The sequence below is a fragment of the Syngnathus typhle genome, linkage group LG2, assembly GCF_033458585.1.
Source record: "Syngnathus typhle isolate RoL2023-S1 ecotype Sweden linkage group LG2, RoL_Styp_1.0, whole genome shotgun sequence".
In the NCBI taxonomy this organism is placed as follows: Eukaryota; Metazoa; Chordata; class Actinopteri; order Syngnathiformes; family Syngnathidae; genus Syngnathus; species Syngnathus typhle.
In genome coordinates this window covers 12,145,189-12,157,578 of record NC_083739.1, presented here as the reverse complement: position 1 = coordinate 12,157,578, position 12,390 = coordinate 12,145,189, and the positions used below count along the sequence as shown (strand labels likewise).

The window sequence follows — 12,390 nt, the reverse complement described above, 5'->3', positions numbered from 1 at the left end:
AAAGCAGTGAGAATCAGGAAACAAGATTCAGACAACACGCATTGAGACAAGACTGACTACTGACAGGAGCAACGAGCACAATAAACAATGAACAGACAACAACAAAGAAGCCAGAGAAAACCAAATGAACAAAAAAAAACCAGCACATGACCATTTTTCCTCGAATGTTTACGATCATCAAACAAACAGACCATTGATGATCCAAGAAAAGAGCTTTGTTTTCCTTTTTCATGGACATTTTCATTTCTTAAGAAAAAAACTAAATTCGCCCCTCAATATCTCCCTTGCTGTGATTGCTTACAATTAGTCCGAAATCCATGCTGCTCGAGTCATCAAGGAAATAATATTCCACCACTGGCTACCTGTTAGGTTAGCACGTCTGCCTCACAGTTCAGAGGCGCAGAGTTCGATTCCGGCATTCAGTCACTCAGCTCCACTGCTGTAGGACTTGAATAGCACCTGATCTGTGCAATGCAGACTGTATCTTCCTCTTTACAGCCAAATTTTAAACATTTCCATTCATACTGCCTCTAGTCTTGTCGATTTTATACTTTGCTTTTACTGTTTCATTGTACAGTGTTTCTTCGGAGCCTTTGCAGGAACCTTCAAACACAAATGCAATATTATTATAAAGGTGCTCTCTCTGATCCTTCCCGGTGCCATGTGGCTCCGCATCAAACTCATAATGACTGAATAAGAGCATGTTCACGCAGCCAGAAGGCCAAAACAGCTCGTTTGAACACACAGACAGTCTTTGTCTGTGCCATTGATTAAAAAGCCAGAGTGCTGACTCTGGTGATCTGGAGCCAGTGTAATCGACGTCTGTGTCCGGTCGGCAGCAGCTCGCTGACCCCGAACTTCGGACAACCTCTAGCAGCCTAGCCTACAACAGATGCGGCTGAGCGGCTCGGTTGCTCTTGGCCCATGACTATATGGAGCAACTAAGCCCCAGTGTTAGCAGGCCAAAGCCCCTGCAGGATTAGCCTAATGCCACTAGTGGTGAAGCAGGCATGGGAAATAACATCCCCACCCCTCTCCTTTTTTTTTTTTTTTTTTTAGATGTCATACATTTTGTCAAAACTGAATGTTAAGATTTGTGGTCTTTTTTTAGTTGAGTTTGCTAAGATGCTTTCGTATGGACTCATCTAATAGCACAGGGATGTTGACTGAATTGCTCTTTTCATACTCAGAATTTGAGAAGGCTGAAAATTTAACAAGGATAACATTCAAGTGGCGCTTCTTTTTCCGTGGAGTAATGCTAATTTTAATTCCACATCATTCAAATTTTCATTGAAAATACCTACATTCACGATGTTATCCATTGCAGAAACACATCAAATGATTTCAGCAGTAAGTTACCAATTAACCTGGTTGTTTAAGAAAGCAAAGCATTGACTCAGCCACTTGAGGCAAATATGTTTGCTGTTGGATTGCATTCAGTGTTGCATTTGATGCTTGGAAATTTTCAGTGAATTGGGTTTTCAGAGACAAAATGGGAAATTGTCCATTCATGCCAGTTGAGAAAAATTAGGACGCTCCATTGGATATCCTCCTTGAAGCGAGTAAGCATGCATAACTGACTCTGATGTCAAACAAGAGCTCACTTCAGTTTGCTTGGTCTATTGTCATCTTTTGTTCGTATCATTTTATACTCGAACTCACAGGAGACAAATGAAAAAAGTTTGCTGCGTGGTAAAGTTTGGACTATGGGGACAGTTGACTTTTATATCAATAGGGTTATTTCTACGTCACGGAACTGCAAGAAGAAAAAAATGGTTGAGAATGACAAAGACCAACAGGTCAACCACACTCTCATTTCCCTTTGAGAAGTTTAGTCATGTACTCAGTGCTGAACTGTAATTAAGCAAATTATTAAAAAAAAAAGAAACACAAGACTGATTGGTGAGAATATTACGTAGCAACCAAACCGGAATGTCTTGTACAGGTCTAGACAACACCCCACACCAATTGTGGAAGTGTTTGCAGAGATAGAAGGTTTTCACACTGTAATCGGGTGAATCGAAAATAAAGCTTATAGGAACATTAGTGAGTAATTTTCTATAATTTCAGCAAGCTATTATCTTGTCATTAAAGCACAAGCGCTGCAACTACCGTGTTAAGTAGTAGCATGACGGCTCTATGACGTTGGTGGTGGCAACGTTCCCATTGAAGGCATTGCAGGTGCTACCAATACATTTTTTTATGTCCACGAAATGGAATGGAGACGGAATGCGGCCACCATTGTGTCGACCTGATACCTTGAAATAAGGCTGGTGTCAGGCGGGGCTCTGCCATATGTGTTTACTTTGACAGAAAAATTCAACTAAGAGTGACCAAACAGCTTGAAGCCTCTTTTTGAAGAATTGCTCACTGTCTGTCAAACAGATTTTTTTTTTCATATCTCAAATGTTTGCTCTAAATTCAAAGTGAAAAAAACAGCATCAAAATTCAGCTGCTTTTATCCATCTCAGAGGGCAGCCATTTTGCCACTTTCTATCGACTGAAAATTACATCTGCCAATGTAATGTAATTTACAGTTGCCAGGTCTCAGGTCACAACCAATCACGGCAAAACATATTTTACTCAATTAAAATTTCAGAAATGTCTAACCAATGGCGTTTGAAAGAAAAAATCCAAAGTACGGACCAAGGCAACACAGGGCAAAGAAACAAAACAAGCGACCAATTGGATTAGGTGTGATAGAAAGGCAAATTTGTACAATGCCAAATTTGGGATGAGGAACATGTGAGGACCCAACGCGAAATATTAAATGAAGTACTTGAAAAAGTAACCTCATCTTCACTGAACCTTTTCTTCCCCTCTCCAACTATGTCTCTAAATCTCCACTTGGCCCAGGCACCCGTACGGAACAATACGGTGCTGCACATTGCTTCCTGGCTGTATTGTATTGGCCATGCCTTCCACACGGGGAACAGTTTTTATTGGCAGCCCCTTGTGTCTGGCGTGTAGGTGGTACTGAGTCACGCCAGTCCCCGTACCCTGAAACCCACCAATCACCACCCCCAGACTGCCCATCCTCAACTCAAATTCTGCTGAGTGTGCTAAATGCAACATGACATAATGCCATTCCAGAGGGATCGTGGCTAAAGCCCCTCTTTCTGGTTCTTAGGTATATAAAGAGGATGCGGCCGTTGGGCAGAAAACACCCGAGTCGCTCTCATCTCCTCGCTGTTTTCAACATCATTCTTTGGTCGCTCTCTTCACTTCACCTACGGGAGCCTAAGCTGAGCTGCCACATTCAATCACCCGAGTCAAGCCAAGCTGTACCAGACCCGAACCTCTCCGCAGTCATTATGGATATTGCCATCCAGCACCCCTGGTTCAGACGCGCCCTGGGTTCCATTTACCCGGCTCGACTCTTCGACCAGTTCTTTGGCGAGGGCATGTTCGATTACGACCTCTTCCCCTACGCTGCCTCCACTATCAGCCCCTATTACAGACAGTCACTGTTCCGTAACTTTTTGGATTCTTCCAACTCTGGAATGTCAGAGGTAAAAACCAAATTGGAAGTGTACATTTGTCAGGCTTGATTGCATTTACATTTATACTATCTCTAATATATTGCCCAGGTGAGGTCTGACAGGGAAAAGTTCACGGTCTACCTGGACGTCAAGCACTTTTCTCCTGATGAACTGAGTGTGAAGATCAGTGACGACTACGTGGAGATCCAAGGCAAGCATGGAGAAAGACAGGTGAGTCGCAACCATTTTTTTTGTAGTAGTAGTCTGCAAATTGGCTTGGTCTTCCAGGATGACCATGGATACATCTCCCGTGAGTTCCACCGCCGCTACCGCCTCCCATCCAGCGTGGACCAATCCGCCATCACCTGTACCCTCTCTGCTGACGGCCTGCTCACACTGACCGGGCCAAAGGTCAGCGGAGGGAACGAATCCGGCCGTAGCGAGCGCAACATTCCTGTCACTCGTGATGACAAGCCCAACGTCGCCGCCTCTTCCTAAAGGCTCGAGTGGTGGGCGTCGACCAAATGGGATGGCAGCCACAAATCTTCCATTTATTCTTCCTCTTTTCCCCAATAGAGGACACATGGGTCCTTCTTGCTTCAGTCTTTCCTCTCCAGATGATTCTTAGCACACTCTCAGAGCATCACTAAGATAAGAAAAAGGTCCCTATGAGGATGCTGAAATTGAGGTCCTCGTGATTGTTTGGCTCACAGGTAATGTCATACACATTTTGTCACAGATTTCTACAATAGTTCTTAACGCCCCGACTGCTTCCAGTCCAGCTCAGACCTTTTGAACCTTCTACTCATGTCTCCAATATATCCTGTCTTTTAGTCTATGCCTTGTTCATTGGATACCTCGATACTGAGAAGTCCATGCGAAAGAAAAAAACATAATAAAGCTGCAAAATTAACAGAAGGCTACTCCTGTGTCATCGATTGCCCTCGAATCGAATTTCCGTAAATTCACTGCAATGAAATAAGAAAAGGCAAACTTCCTCTTTAATTTTCTTGCACACAACTCTGACATGACATACATAGATGTTTACAAAATAACACCATACACCCAAACATGTCAGTTTCAATTCTTTAAATAGTTTTTTTTTTTTACACATATGTAAATGTGTATATACGTACATATGCGCACGCACGCACGCACGCGGGCACACGGGCTCATTTAACTGTTGTGGTAAATCCTCTGTACCATGACTCTTCCCCAACCAGAACAAAACAAGGGAAAAGCAAACAGGAAAACAGGACAAAAACACTGAAAGGCATGTCACCGTTTGTTCTGTTTACATCCTTGAACCTGGAAACACACAAATGTTTTGGTTCACATGAATTTACTGTAAGGTTGTTAATAACCAAACTATGCTTTGAACCCAGTCATCTTTACAATAACTGCCATAAATTGCACCCAATTCTGTGTTACCTGCATGAGTACCTGGAGGTCCGCCAAGGTTTGCTGAGCCAATAGTCTCAAGCTAGGCTGAAGACTAGATGTAAAAGGGCTAATTCGGCCCTGGAGGTCTGAATCAAGCAGATTGGCACCTAGGCGAGACTCCACTATATTTTCCAACAGCACTGACTGCAGCAGACGCAGACCGTGAAAGCACACTTCCCAGGATTTGTCTGTTACAGAGATAAATATATGTAAAGCACAAGATGTGGAAGATGAAGGTTTCACATAATTTTTTTATCACTCTTTTAAATTCCACGAGATTACAAAACATTGGAACATCACTGTGTGGCATATCACCATCCTTTTCTGAGTTTTCTTCAGCATCGGCTCACGTTCCCAAAACATGGATAATGGAGAGGGGAGAATGTGTGTGTACGAACGGTACATCAAAAAAAAAAAAAAAAAATCATTCCACCCTTTGGCCAAAGTCTGCTGACACAAACTCCACTTGAGTGAGGATAAGCAGTAGCATAATGGATAGATGTTTGGCGACATAAACCATTCGTTCAGTTCACATTGGCAACAGCGCCATCTAGTGGCTCTACATGTTACATGAAACACCACATCCAATGATGAAATGAATCAAACATCGGACAAGAGCTAGCGCTGCAAGTTGTCAACTTAAATTGCATGGTTTTATTTGACATCATCTTGTTATCACATTAAGGGGCATACCTTCAAGCAGAGTCCGAATAAGAGGCAGAAGTGCTGGGTTCTCAATCATGTACTTGAGTCCCTTGACACTGATACTGGCATTATAAAGAGCCATTAGCATCAACCTGAGGCAAAAGACCAGCAATAAGCACAACACACTTTGTTAAATGCTGAGAATCAAGCAGGCTACCCCTTAAAAACATTTACTTATGTTTGTATTTATGTGAATTAACTCAAGGAACTAAACGTGTACACTTAATTGTGACATTCCGGGTGGCACGTTATAAAATTATAGACATCATTTGAAAATGATTCCACCCTTGGCATCTGTTTCTTAGTGGGAATTCAAGTGTAAAACTGACGCCATTCGTAAATTAGCTCCTCTCTCCTTGCAGCCATGTTGTTGGTGCAACATCTCACCCAAAATAATTCTCCGCCAAGAAATCAATTCAACTGATGAATCTGAATATCTCTTTTCCCTACAGCAAATGTTGATAATGAGCAGGAATTTTATCAGTATTTGTTCAGGATGATTTGCACCTCTTCCATTACATTACGCAATACTAGTCTGCATACGTACACTTTCAGTTTAGGGAATACATCAGGCTTCATTAGCTCTAACAGTTTCATCAGCATGTCCAACAGATCATGTGCTGAGATGGACAAGAAGTCCCGCCCACTGGTTACAGCTGCTATGTCTGATTGGCAGGAAGAAAAGAGCAGATACAGCATGTTAAGTTTCACGAACTGAGTTTTGCCCCCTTCAAAACACTTGAGTATGACTGCTTCTTACTGGTAATGGTTCCAGTTAGCGCCAAAATAAACTGATACTCTTGGGTGTTACAGTCCTCGGATTGACTCGTCACATTCTCATCCAGAGTCTTCATGAAGCTCCCCAGAGTCTGAGTGGCCACCGTTAGAAAAGCCGGCAGGCTTCCCTACTCCACAAGAATCAATCACACATTGGTTACACAAAAGGTATATAGTTAAGTGAGCTCCCAGAAACTTGCACATTTTTTTAACCCAATTTCAGGCCTGAGCAAACAACTCCATTTAGCATTTTTCTTTGATTGAAGCGCATGTTTTGTTGCATTGATAATTTTCTTGGATGGGCTAATGAACGAATAGCGGGAGTTCAATGCATAACATCATAGTAACACACAAAGACAAGACTCACATCAGCTAGCCACTGTTTAACTGTGTCTTCAGTTGCAGAGGAGTTCCACAACAGGCTGCAGACTACAGAACCAAGACTGAAGCAGTAGTCTGCCTGCTGCTGCACCTCGGTTCCACTCTGCCAGAGCTTCTCACGTAACATCAATTTTTCCTGAGCGTATAATAGACACAAAACACACGCAGAGCAAATCACACCGTTATCAAACAGATTATAGAAGCAGTTGACCTATATGTAATGACACTTACTGTACTTCCAGCTTTGAAATAATTAGATAATTCAAAATACTGAAAGGGTCAACTGTCGCGTTAAAATTTGTGTGTATTAAGAAAGAAAAAAAAAATCATAACAAGTTTATGCTGTTGAATATATGAATTAGGTTCTAGGAATCAAATACATATAAAATCTTTTTTTAACAATAATACAAATAATACAATAAATTCTCTTTCATCTGTGCAAGGCCTATAATTTCGTGGTCTCCATTCCCCACTTGAATGCCTATTCACTGTGGTTGTAGTTTGCAATGGTATAAAACTGCATTGCATGCTGAGACTGTAAAACAAACCTGTGAAAAAATTACACCACCATAAAAATATCATTACATGAACCCCCTTCTGAAACAGTTAAACACATTCAAACATTGTTACGTTTCTAAAAGCAAGACAGTTGACATGTGAGTGCTATTGGATCTCATGATGCTGAAATTGTTTTTGTTATTAAAACTGTCGTTTAAAAATTGCCTACTCCTTTAGGTCTCACCTCTCTTTCCCTGTGACATTCAATTTGTAGTGCCTCCAGTCTGGACTGAAGATGAAGACACTCTTGCTGTAAAAGCTCCCGTTCCTGTGCTTGTTGCTCTTTCACTAGTCACCGACACACACATATATTCCAAAATAGTAAGTATAATTGACACCATAAATGAAGAAGCAAGGAAACAGTAGGGTTATCAGGATAGAAATACTCATATTAAACATAGCACAGCCACATCGGTTCCCCAACCTTTATTGAGCCAAGTCACTCATTTTAAATGAGAGAACTCTCTTCCCCCACCACCAAATAAAAAAGTGGCAAAAAGTATTGACATAATTCCACCCTGTTTTGCACTACTTCTCAGGTTCAGGATCATATGGATGGAAGGAGCCTATCAGCATGGGCAAAACCTATCAATCACAAAGCTTGCCTCTTGTCAATTATTTGTACATCTCATCCTTGCGGGGATGCACTGTACACTGATGGATAATTCTAAAAAGTAGATCATCATGGCTTACCTGCTTTTGTTACTCTAGTCTTGTGTAGCATGTCAATCAAATCACTGTTCACTACTCGAGGCAGGAACTCCCTTAACTGCATGACCTGTGTGCGTAACCTTTCCAGGTCTCTTTTCCGCACTCGAACAAAACCATCCTGAGGTGAAAACAATAAACAAAGGGGGGTGTCAAAAAAAAAAGTACAGACACAGTCAAAGACAGAAAGCTCACAGTGAAATACTTTTGGTATACTTACAGGACTAGGAATTTGCAAATTTACCATGCATATAATTACCAACTTTCTCCTCATCCAAACTATTCTCATTTTTACTTTGACGAAGTTGACTGATACAATTAGATTTAGTCTGACTCATGACAAACCTTAACGCCATCAGGCAAGAGAGGCGGTGGCACACCAAATGATGACATGCTATGCTAGTTTTACTTTCAACGTTATTCTTCCGATAATCCAAATATAACGATTCCTGCAATGGAAAGGCGGCACATGAGTAAATTATTTTTATTGTTTGAAGACTCATTAACACATGACCACTCTCTCTCTCTCAAAAAAAAAAAGCATCGTACCTTACCACAAAGAATAAATACAGATTTGTATCCCATACACCTGATAGACGTCGTCCTTTTCTTTTTTTCGTTTCCGGGTCTTCCTTCCAACTGACTCTCATTAACTAAACCAGTCTGTAAAATAATTCCAGTTCGGGTTTTGCTAATTTCCAACAGAGCCGAAAGCTTATCTCGACTTCCTTTGTGTTTGAATTAATTTCAAACGTGTTTAGACGGCACCGTGAGTCCAGGAAGAACCTCGGAGAGCTTTCAGACTTTACTCATGTCTATAGAACGAGACTTTTCGAGCGCCGATGAGGCGCTCACGGGCATGTTCCCCATCCACCGCGCTTGTCGTGATGGAGATGTTGGAGCTTTGCTGTCACTGAACCAGCATCACATCCATCTAACAACCGAGGACTCCTGCTACGGTTGGACCCCCATTCACTGGGCTGCTCACTGTGGACAGGTGCGGTTTACCTTCAGAGTCCGTAGAAGGAGGACGTTCGTGTGTTTTGTCGGCTTTTTCATGCATGCCACGATAGTAAAAAGTATTACGTTCAAATTTACTCTCGACTTTATGTGCCTCGTCTATTACTAAGTGTTTGTAGTTTGAGGGTGCACAGGTCGAATACGTACTAAGTTAAGCGGTTTTCTTATGTGAGCGTCGAACGCGACTAGCGAGCAAGTTTGTATGTGCAATAAAGTTGTAAGGCGGAAAATTTGAAGGAAAAAAATGCTTAGAGCTCTTTGATTGGTTGCGGAGGAACCCCACGGAGCCAATAGTAGCTAAGGCGCCAAGCTGTACAGGAAGTGTGTCTGTTTATGTTGATGTAGTACAGTGCTTCTCAATTATTTTCTGTTACGCCCCCCCCTAGCAAGAAGAAATCTATTCGCGCCCCCCCTCCCCACCGTGACTATCCTAACTTGTCTTGTAAGTCGTAAAATGTTGCACTGTCGCAAACGTGACAGAAGTAACAATGAGAGCGCCACTGCCCCCTGCTGTAGTAAACCCGCAATTACACTTTATTCTAGTACTGCCAAAAAAAAAGCCTGTTCCCCAGGGTCACACGCGCCCCCCCAGGAATAGCACCGCGCCCCCCAAGGGGGGCGCGCCCCACTATTTGAGAAGCACTGATGTAGTAACAGGACAATGGCATCCTATTTTACTTGATTTGTGATTATAAAATTATGCAAAAATTAATATGCACTAAAAATAAATTTGTAGTGCATATGTAATAATATGATGACCTGGTTATGGTGACTACACAATCATAATGGTCCTCTGAGCTTTAACTACAATATGGCCCATAAAAGAATTAGTTTGACAATTCTGGTTTTGGTTTTAACAACAAACATGCAAGACTATAAGAAACAGATTTGACAAAATTTTAAGGAGATCCCCTTTATTGCTAACAAAAAAAAAATCTCTGCATCTAATTTGAATGATTTCCTGGTTTCATATAGTTGGAGTGTGTCATGCGCCTGGTGCAGATGGGTTGCAACGTGAACATGGTGTCCACTCGCTTCAACCATACCCCAATACACACCGCTGCACTTGGGGGGCATACTCGCTGTGTTTTGTGGCTGTTGCAGGCTGGTGCAGATGTCAACCGGCAGGTGAGTGAGTGATGATCATATTGTAAACGTAAACAAAATTAGTACTCATTATTGTGGGGAATCATTTGAAAGCAGCTTGAAGGGGGAGTCAAATAAAAATAAAATGAAAATTAATATTACCTGAGCCCTCAGTGCTGTGATGTCATTTGCAGAACTAGGTAAAATGGCAGCCCTCTTGGTTAGTAAACGGGTATATTTTTCTGCTTGATTCATATTCCACAGATGCATTATTAATCAGAATATTGTTTAGACTAGTGGGGGCGCATAGAACATACTGTAAAGATTTCTGACTTGACTTCCCCTTTTAAGTGGAGCTATGAACAGAAAATTCACATGTTCATTAAGTGTACTAAGTATTGTTTTTTTCTTTGTTCACGCGCAATTTATGCAGGGGATTAATATTTCCATCTTGCATCTGTGTTTTCAGGATTTGGTAGGTGAGGCTCCCATCCATAAAGCTGCCAGAGCAGCCTCCATGGAGTGTATCCAGGTTCTGCTGATAGCAGGTGCCAAACTACAGTAAGTATAACTCGAAGCAGAAGTCAGGAGTAGTGCAGCTTGAGTCTCCATAGACAATTGAACCCTACAGGTTGAACTCGATCTATGACGCTAAAGGCCGCTCATAATTGAAACCTAATGTAAATGAAACTCGACTGTAAAGTTTTTTTTTTTTTACACAATACTGTACAGATGACCGTATGGAATTTTTCTTTGCATTCACTTGCCTTTTCTCACTATGCAGCTTAAGGAACACCAGTGGCCAAACCGCAGCTGACCTCGCGCGCACTCACGGCTCTGATGACTGCCTCCGCTTCATAGCTAACTTGCAGGAGCACCTGTTGCAGCTCGGTGAGCTCCATGGCAACGGGGAGAAGAATGGGAACGGCCCTGTCCGTGATCCCGGTCTGCTGTGTAGGAAAAGGCTGCAGTCTGCTTTTGAGAATGGTCAAATGAAGAAGGCAAGGAGAGGTAACAATGACTCCCTTTGCGATCAAGAGCATCATAGATGGACTTGAATTTGTCCCATAAACGCGGACGGTGTCTGTTGCATTGCAGAAATGTTACCACAGATGCAGCATTCTGAGCTTGAGGACAGCATGGAATACAACTGTGGAGGTGAGTTGAGCACAAATGTGGGTTGTAGTGTATGATGCAGCTAGGATTGCACACAGGAAAATTAGTCATTTTTCACAGAGGCAAAAGAAAATATGTCCATGAGCATAATCTGTCGACGCGTAGTTCCATGTGACTTCAAATATCTGTTGTTCAAAGTAGTGAAGTTTTGTACTTCATGTGAATTGGTTGACACTTTTCCCCCCCTCCTCTCCAGCTCATCCACCCTCTCCTGTTGACGACGAACCGATGAAAAGCATTCCCGACTGTGATGAGGTTTCCACACGGCTGTCTTGGCAGCAGGGAAGTTCTTCATCCGATCAGCGCAACTCACCTGATATGTGCGGCTCACTGCATCTGACTGGAAGTCCCAACAGCTGCGTGCCCCATCGACCAGAATCAGAGAATCTACTAAAAGCTGATTGGGGCGAATTCCTACTTTATGGACATTATCATGGCTTTGGGGACACAGCGGAGGAGTTATCTGACAGAGACCACTATGAACAGAAGTCTTTTCAAAATATGGAAGGTGTCATGCAACTGTCCCACGACAGATTCTAAATCAAAGGCATTTTTATATTTTCTCACAGGCTGTCTCGGTTCCCCAAATTGTCACATGAAATTTGTTCATGATGATCTCACTTTTTTGGGACACATTTTGGGAATGTCCTCTTGGTGCTTCATCGGACTCTGGGTTGTATACAAAAGTTTCCAAACCGTTATTGTGCCAGAGCATTAATCATTTATAAATCTAGTTAGTATTTACATTAGAGAGAAAAGAAATACAGGGTTATCTTTGTAATCTGCAGCACCCTGATGTTACTTGAAGTCCATAACCGTGCAACTGTTTTTGCTACAAGCAGCAGGGATGCCTGTATTTCTCTTTTTCATCCGCTTATTTGATGTTGGGGCAAGAAATGTATTGGTTCGTCTGACTTTGACCGGGATCCGCTGTGCATTCCTTAGTTACCTTTGAATTGTGATGTACTGTATACCTTTTTGTAACTTGCTTCTCAATATTCCCACCATTTCTGACAATCAAAAATACATTTAGTAAAAGTTTCAAAAAAATACA

The 12,390-nt window shown here is 42.1% G+C and overlaps 3 protein-coding genes across 9 annotated transcripts; 2 read left to right on the top strand and 1 right to left on the bottom strand.

Moving 5' to 3' along the window:
- The first annotated feature begins 3,153 nt into the window (after positions 1 to 3,153).
- On the top strand, positions 3,154 to 4,390 carry cryaa (crystallin, alpha A). The gene is made up of 3 exons (XM_061272191.1): positions 3,154 to 3,512; positions 3,591 to 3,713; positions 3,771 to 4,390. Exons 1-3 carry the CDS (start codon positions 3,315 to 3,317, stop codon positions 3,978 to 3,980), a joined length of 531 nt encoding a protein of 176 aa, XP_061128175.1. The 5' UTR covers positions 3,154 to 3,314; the 3' UTR covers positions 3,981 to 4,390.
- Positions 4,391 to 4,461: 71 nt separating this feature from the next.
- Positions 4,462 to 9,283, bottom strand: hsf2bp (heat shock transcription factor 2 binding protein). 7 transcript variants are annotated; one of them, XM_061272137.1, is made up of 10 exons: positions 9,063 to 9,283; positions 8,400 to 8,503; positions 8,040 to 8,175; positions 7,531 to 7,634; positions 6,775 to 6,924; positions 6,391 to 6,535; positions 6,178 to 6,295; positions 5,619 to 5,722; positions 4,914 to 5,113; positions 4,462 to 4,790 (listed from the first exon to the last, which is right to left on the bottom strand). In XM_061272137.1, the coding sequence occupies exons 2-10, from the start codon at positions 8,445 to 8,447 to the stop codon at positions 4,761 to 4,763; spliced, it is 1,035 nt and encodes a 344-aa protein (XP_061128121.1). In that variant the 5' UTR covers positions 8,448 to 8,503; positions 9,063 to 9,283; the 3' UTR covers positions 4,462 to 4,760. The 7 variants fall into 7 exon arrangements, with proteins under 7 accessions (XP_061128121.1, XP_061128120.1, XP_061128119.1 ...); XM_061272136.1 differs by lacking the exon at positions 9,063 to 9,283 and adding an exon at positions 8,609 to 8,747; XM_061272135.1 differs by lacking the exon at positions 9,063 to 9,283 and adding an exon at positions 8,604 to 8,736.
- On the top strand, positions 8,866 to 12,388 carry LOC133149907 (ankyrin repeat domain-containing protein 10-like). The gene is made up of 6 exons (XM_061272139.1): positions 8,866 to 9,051; positions 10,050 to 10,202; positions 10,630 to 10,721; positions 10,945 to 11,171; positions 11,259 to 11,318; positions 11,533 to 12,388. The coding sequence occupies exons 1-6, from the start codon at positions 8,866 to 8,868 to the stop codon at positions 11,874 to 11,876; spliced, it is 1,062 nt and encodes a 353-aa protein (XP_061128123.1). The 3' UTR covers positions 11,877 to 12,388.
- Positions 12,389 to 12,390: the final 2 nt, after the last annotated feature.

What these genes read in the sequence shown, in the direction of transcription:
- cryaa (XM_061272191.1), top strand. Translation starts at nt 3,315, where the DNA reads ATGGATATTGCCATCCAGCACCCCTGGTTCAGACGCGCCCTGGGTTCC. An exon ending in CCAACTCTGGAATGTCAGAG is followed by an intron (nt 3,513 to 3,590) that starts GTAAAAACCAAA and finishes TATATTGCCCAG; the next exon opens with GTGAGGTCTGACAGGGAAAA. An exon ending in GCAAGCATGGAGAAAGACAG is followed by an intron (nt 3,714 to 3,770) that starts GTGAGTCGCAAC and finishes TTGGTCTTCCAG; the next exon opens with GATGACCATGGATACATCTC.
- hsf2bp (XM_061272132.1), bottom strand. Translation starts at nt 8,704, where the DNA reads ATGAGAGTCAGTTGGAAGGAAGACCCGGAAACGAAAAAAAGAAAAGGA. An exon ending in GACTAGAGTAACAAAAGCAG is followed by an intron (nt 7,635 to 8,039) that starts GTAAGCCATGAT and finishes GTCGGTGACTAG; the next exon opens with TGAAAGAGCAACAAGCACAG. An exon ending in GCTAACTGGAACCATTACCA is followed by an intron (nt 6,296 to 6,390) that starts GTAAGAAGCAGT and finishes CCTGCCAATCAG; the next exon opens with ACATAGCAGCTGTAACCAGT.
- LOC133149907 (XM_061272139.1), top strand. Translation starts at nt 8,866, where the DNA reads ATGTCTATAGAACGAGACTTTTCGAGCGCCGATGAGGCGCTCACGGGC. An exon ending in GGGCTGCTCACTGTGGACAG is followed by an intron (nt 9,052 to 10,049) that starts GTGCGGTTTACC and finishes GGTTTCATATAG; the next exon opens with TTGGAGTGTGTCATGCGCCT. An exon ending in ATAGCAGGTGCCAAACTACA is followed by an intron (nt 10,722 to 10,944) that starts GTAAGTATAACT and finishes CTCACTATGCAG; the next exon opens with CTTAAGGAACACCAGTGGCC.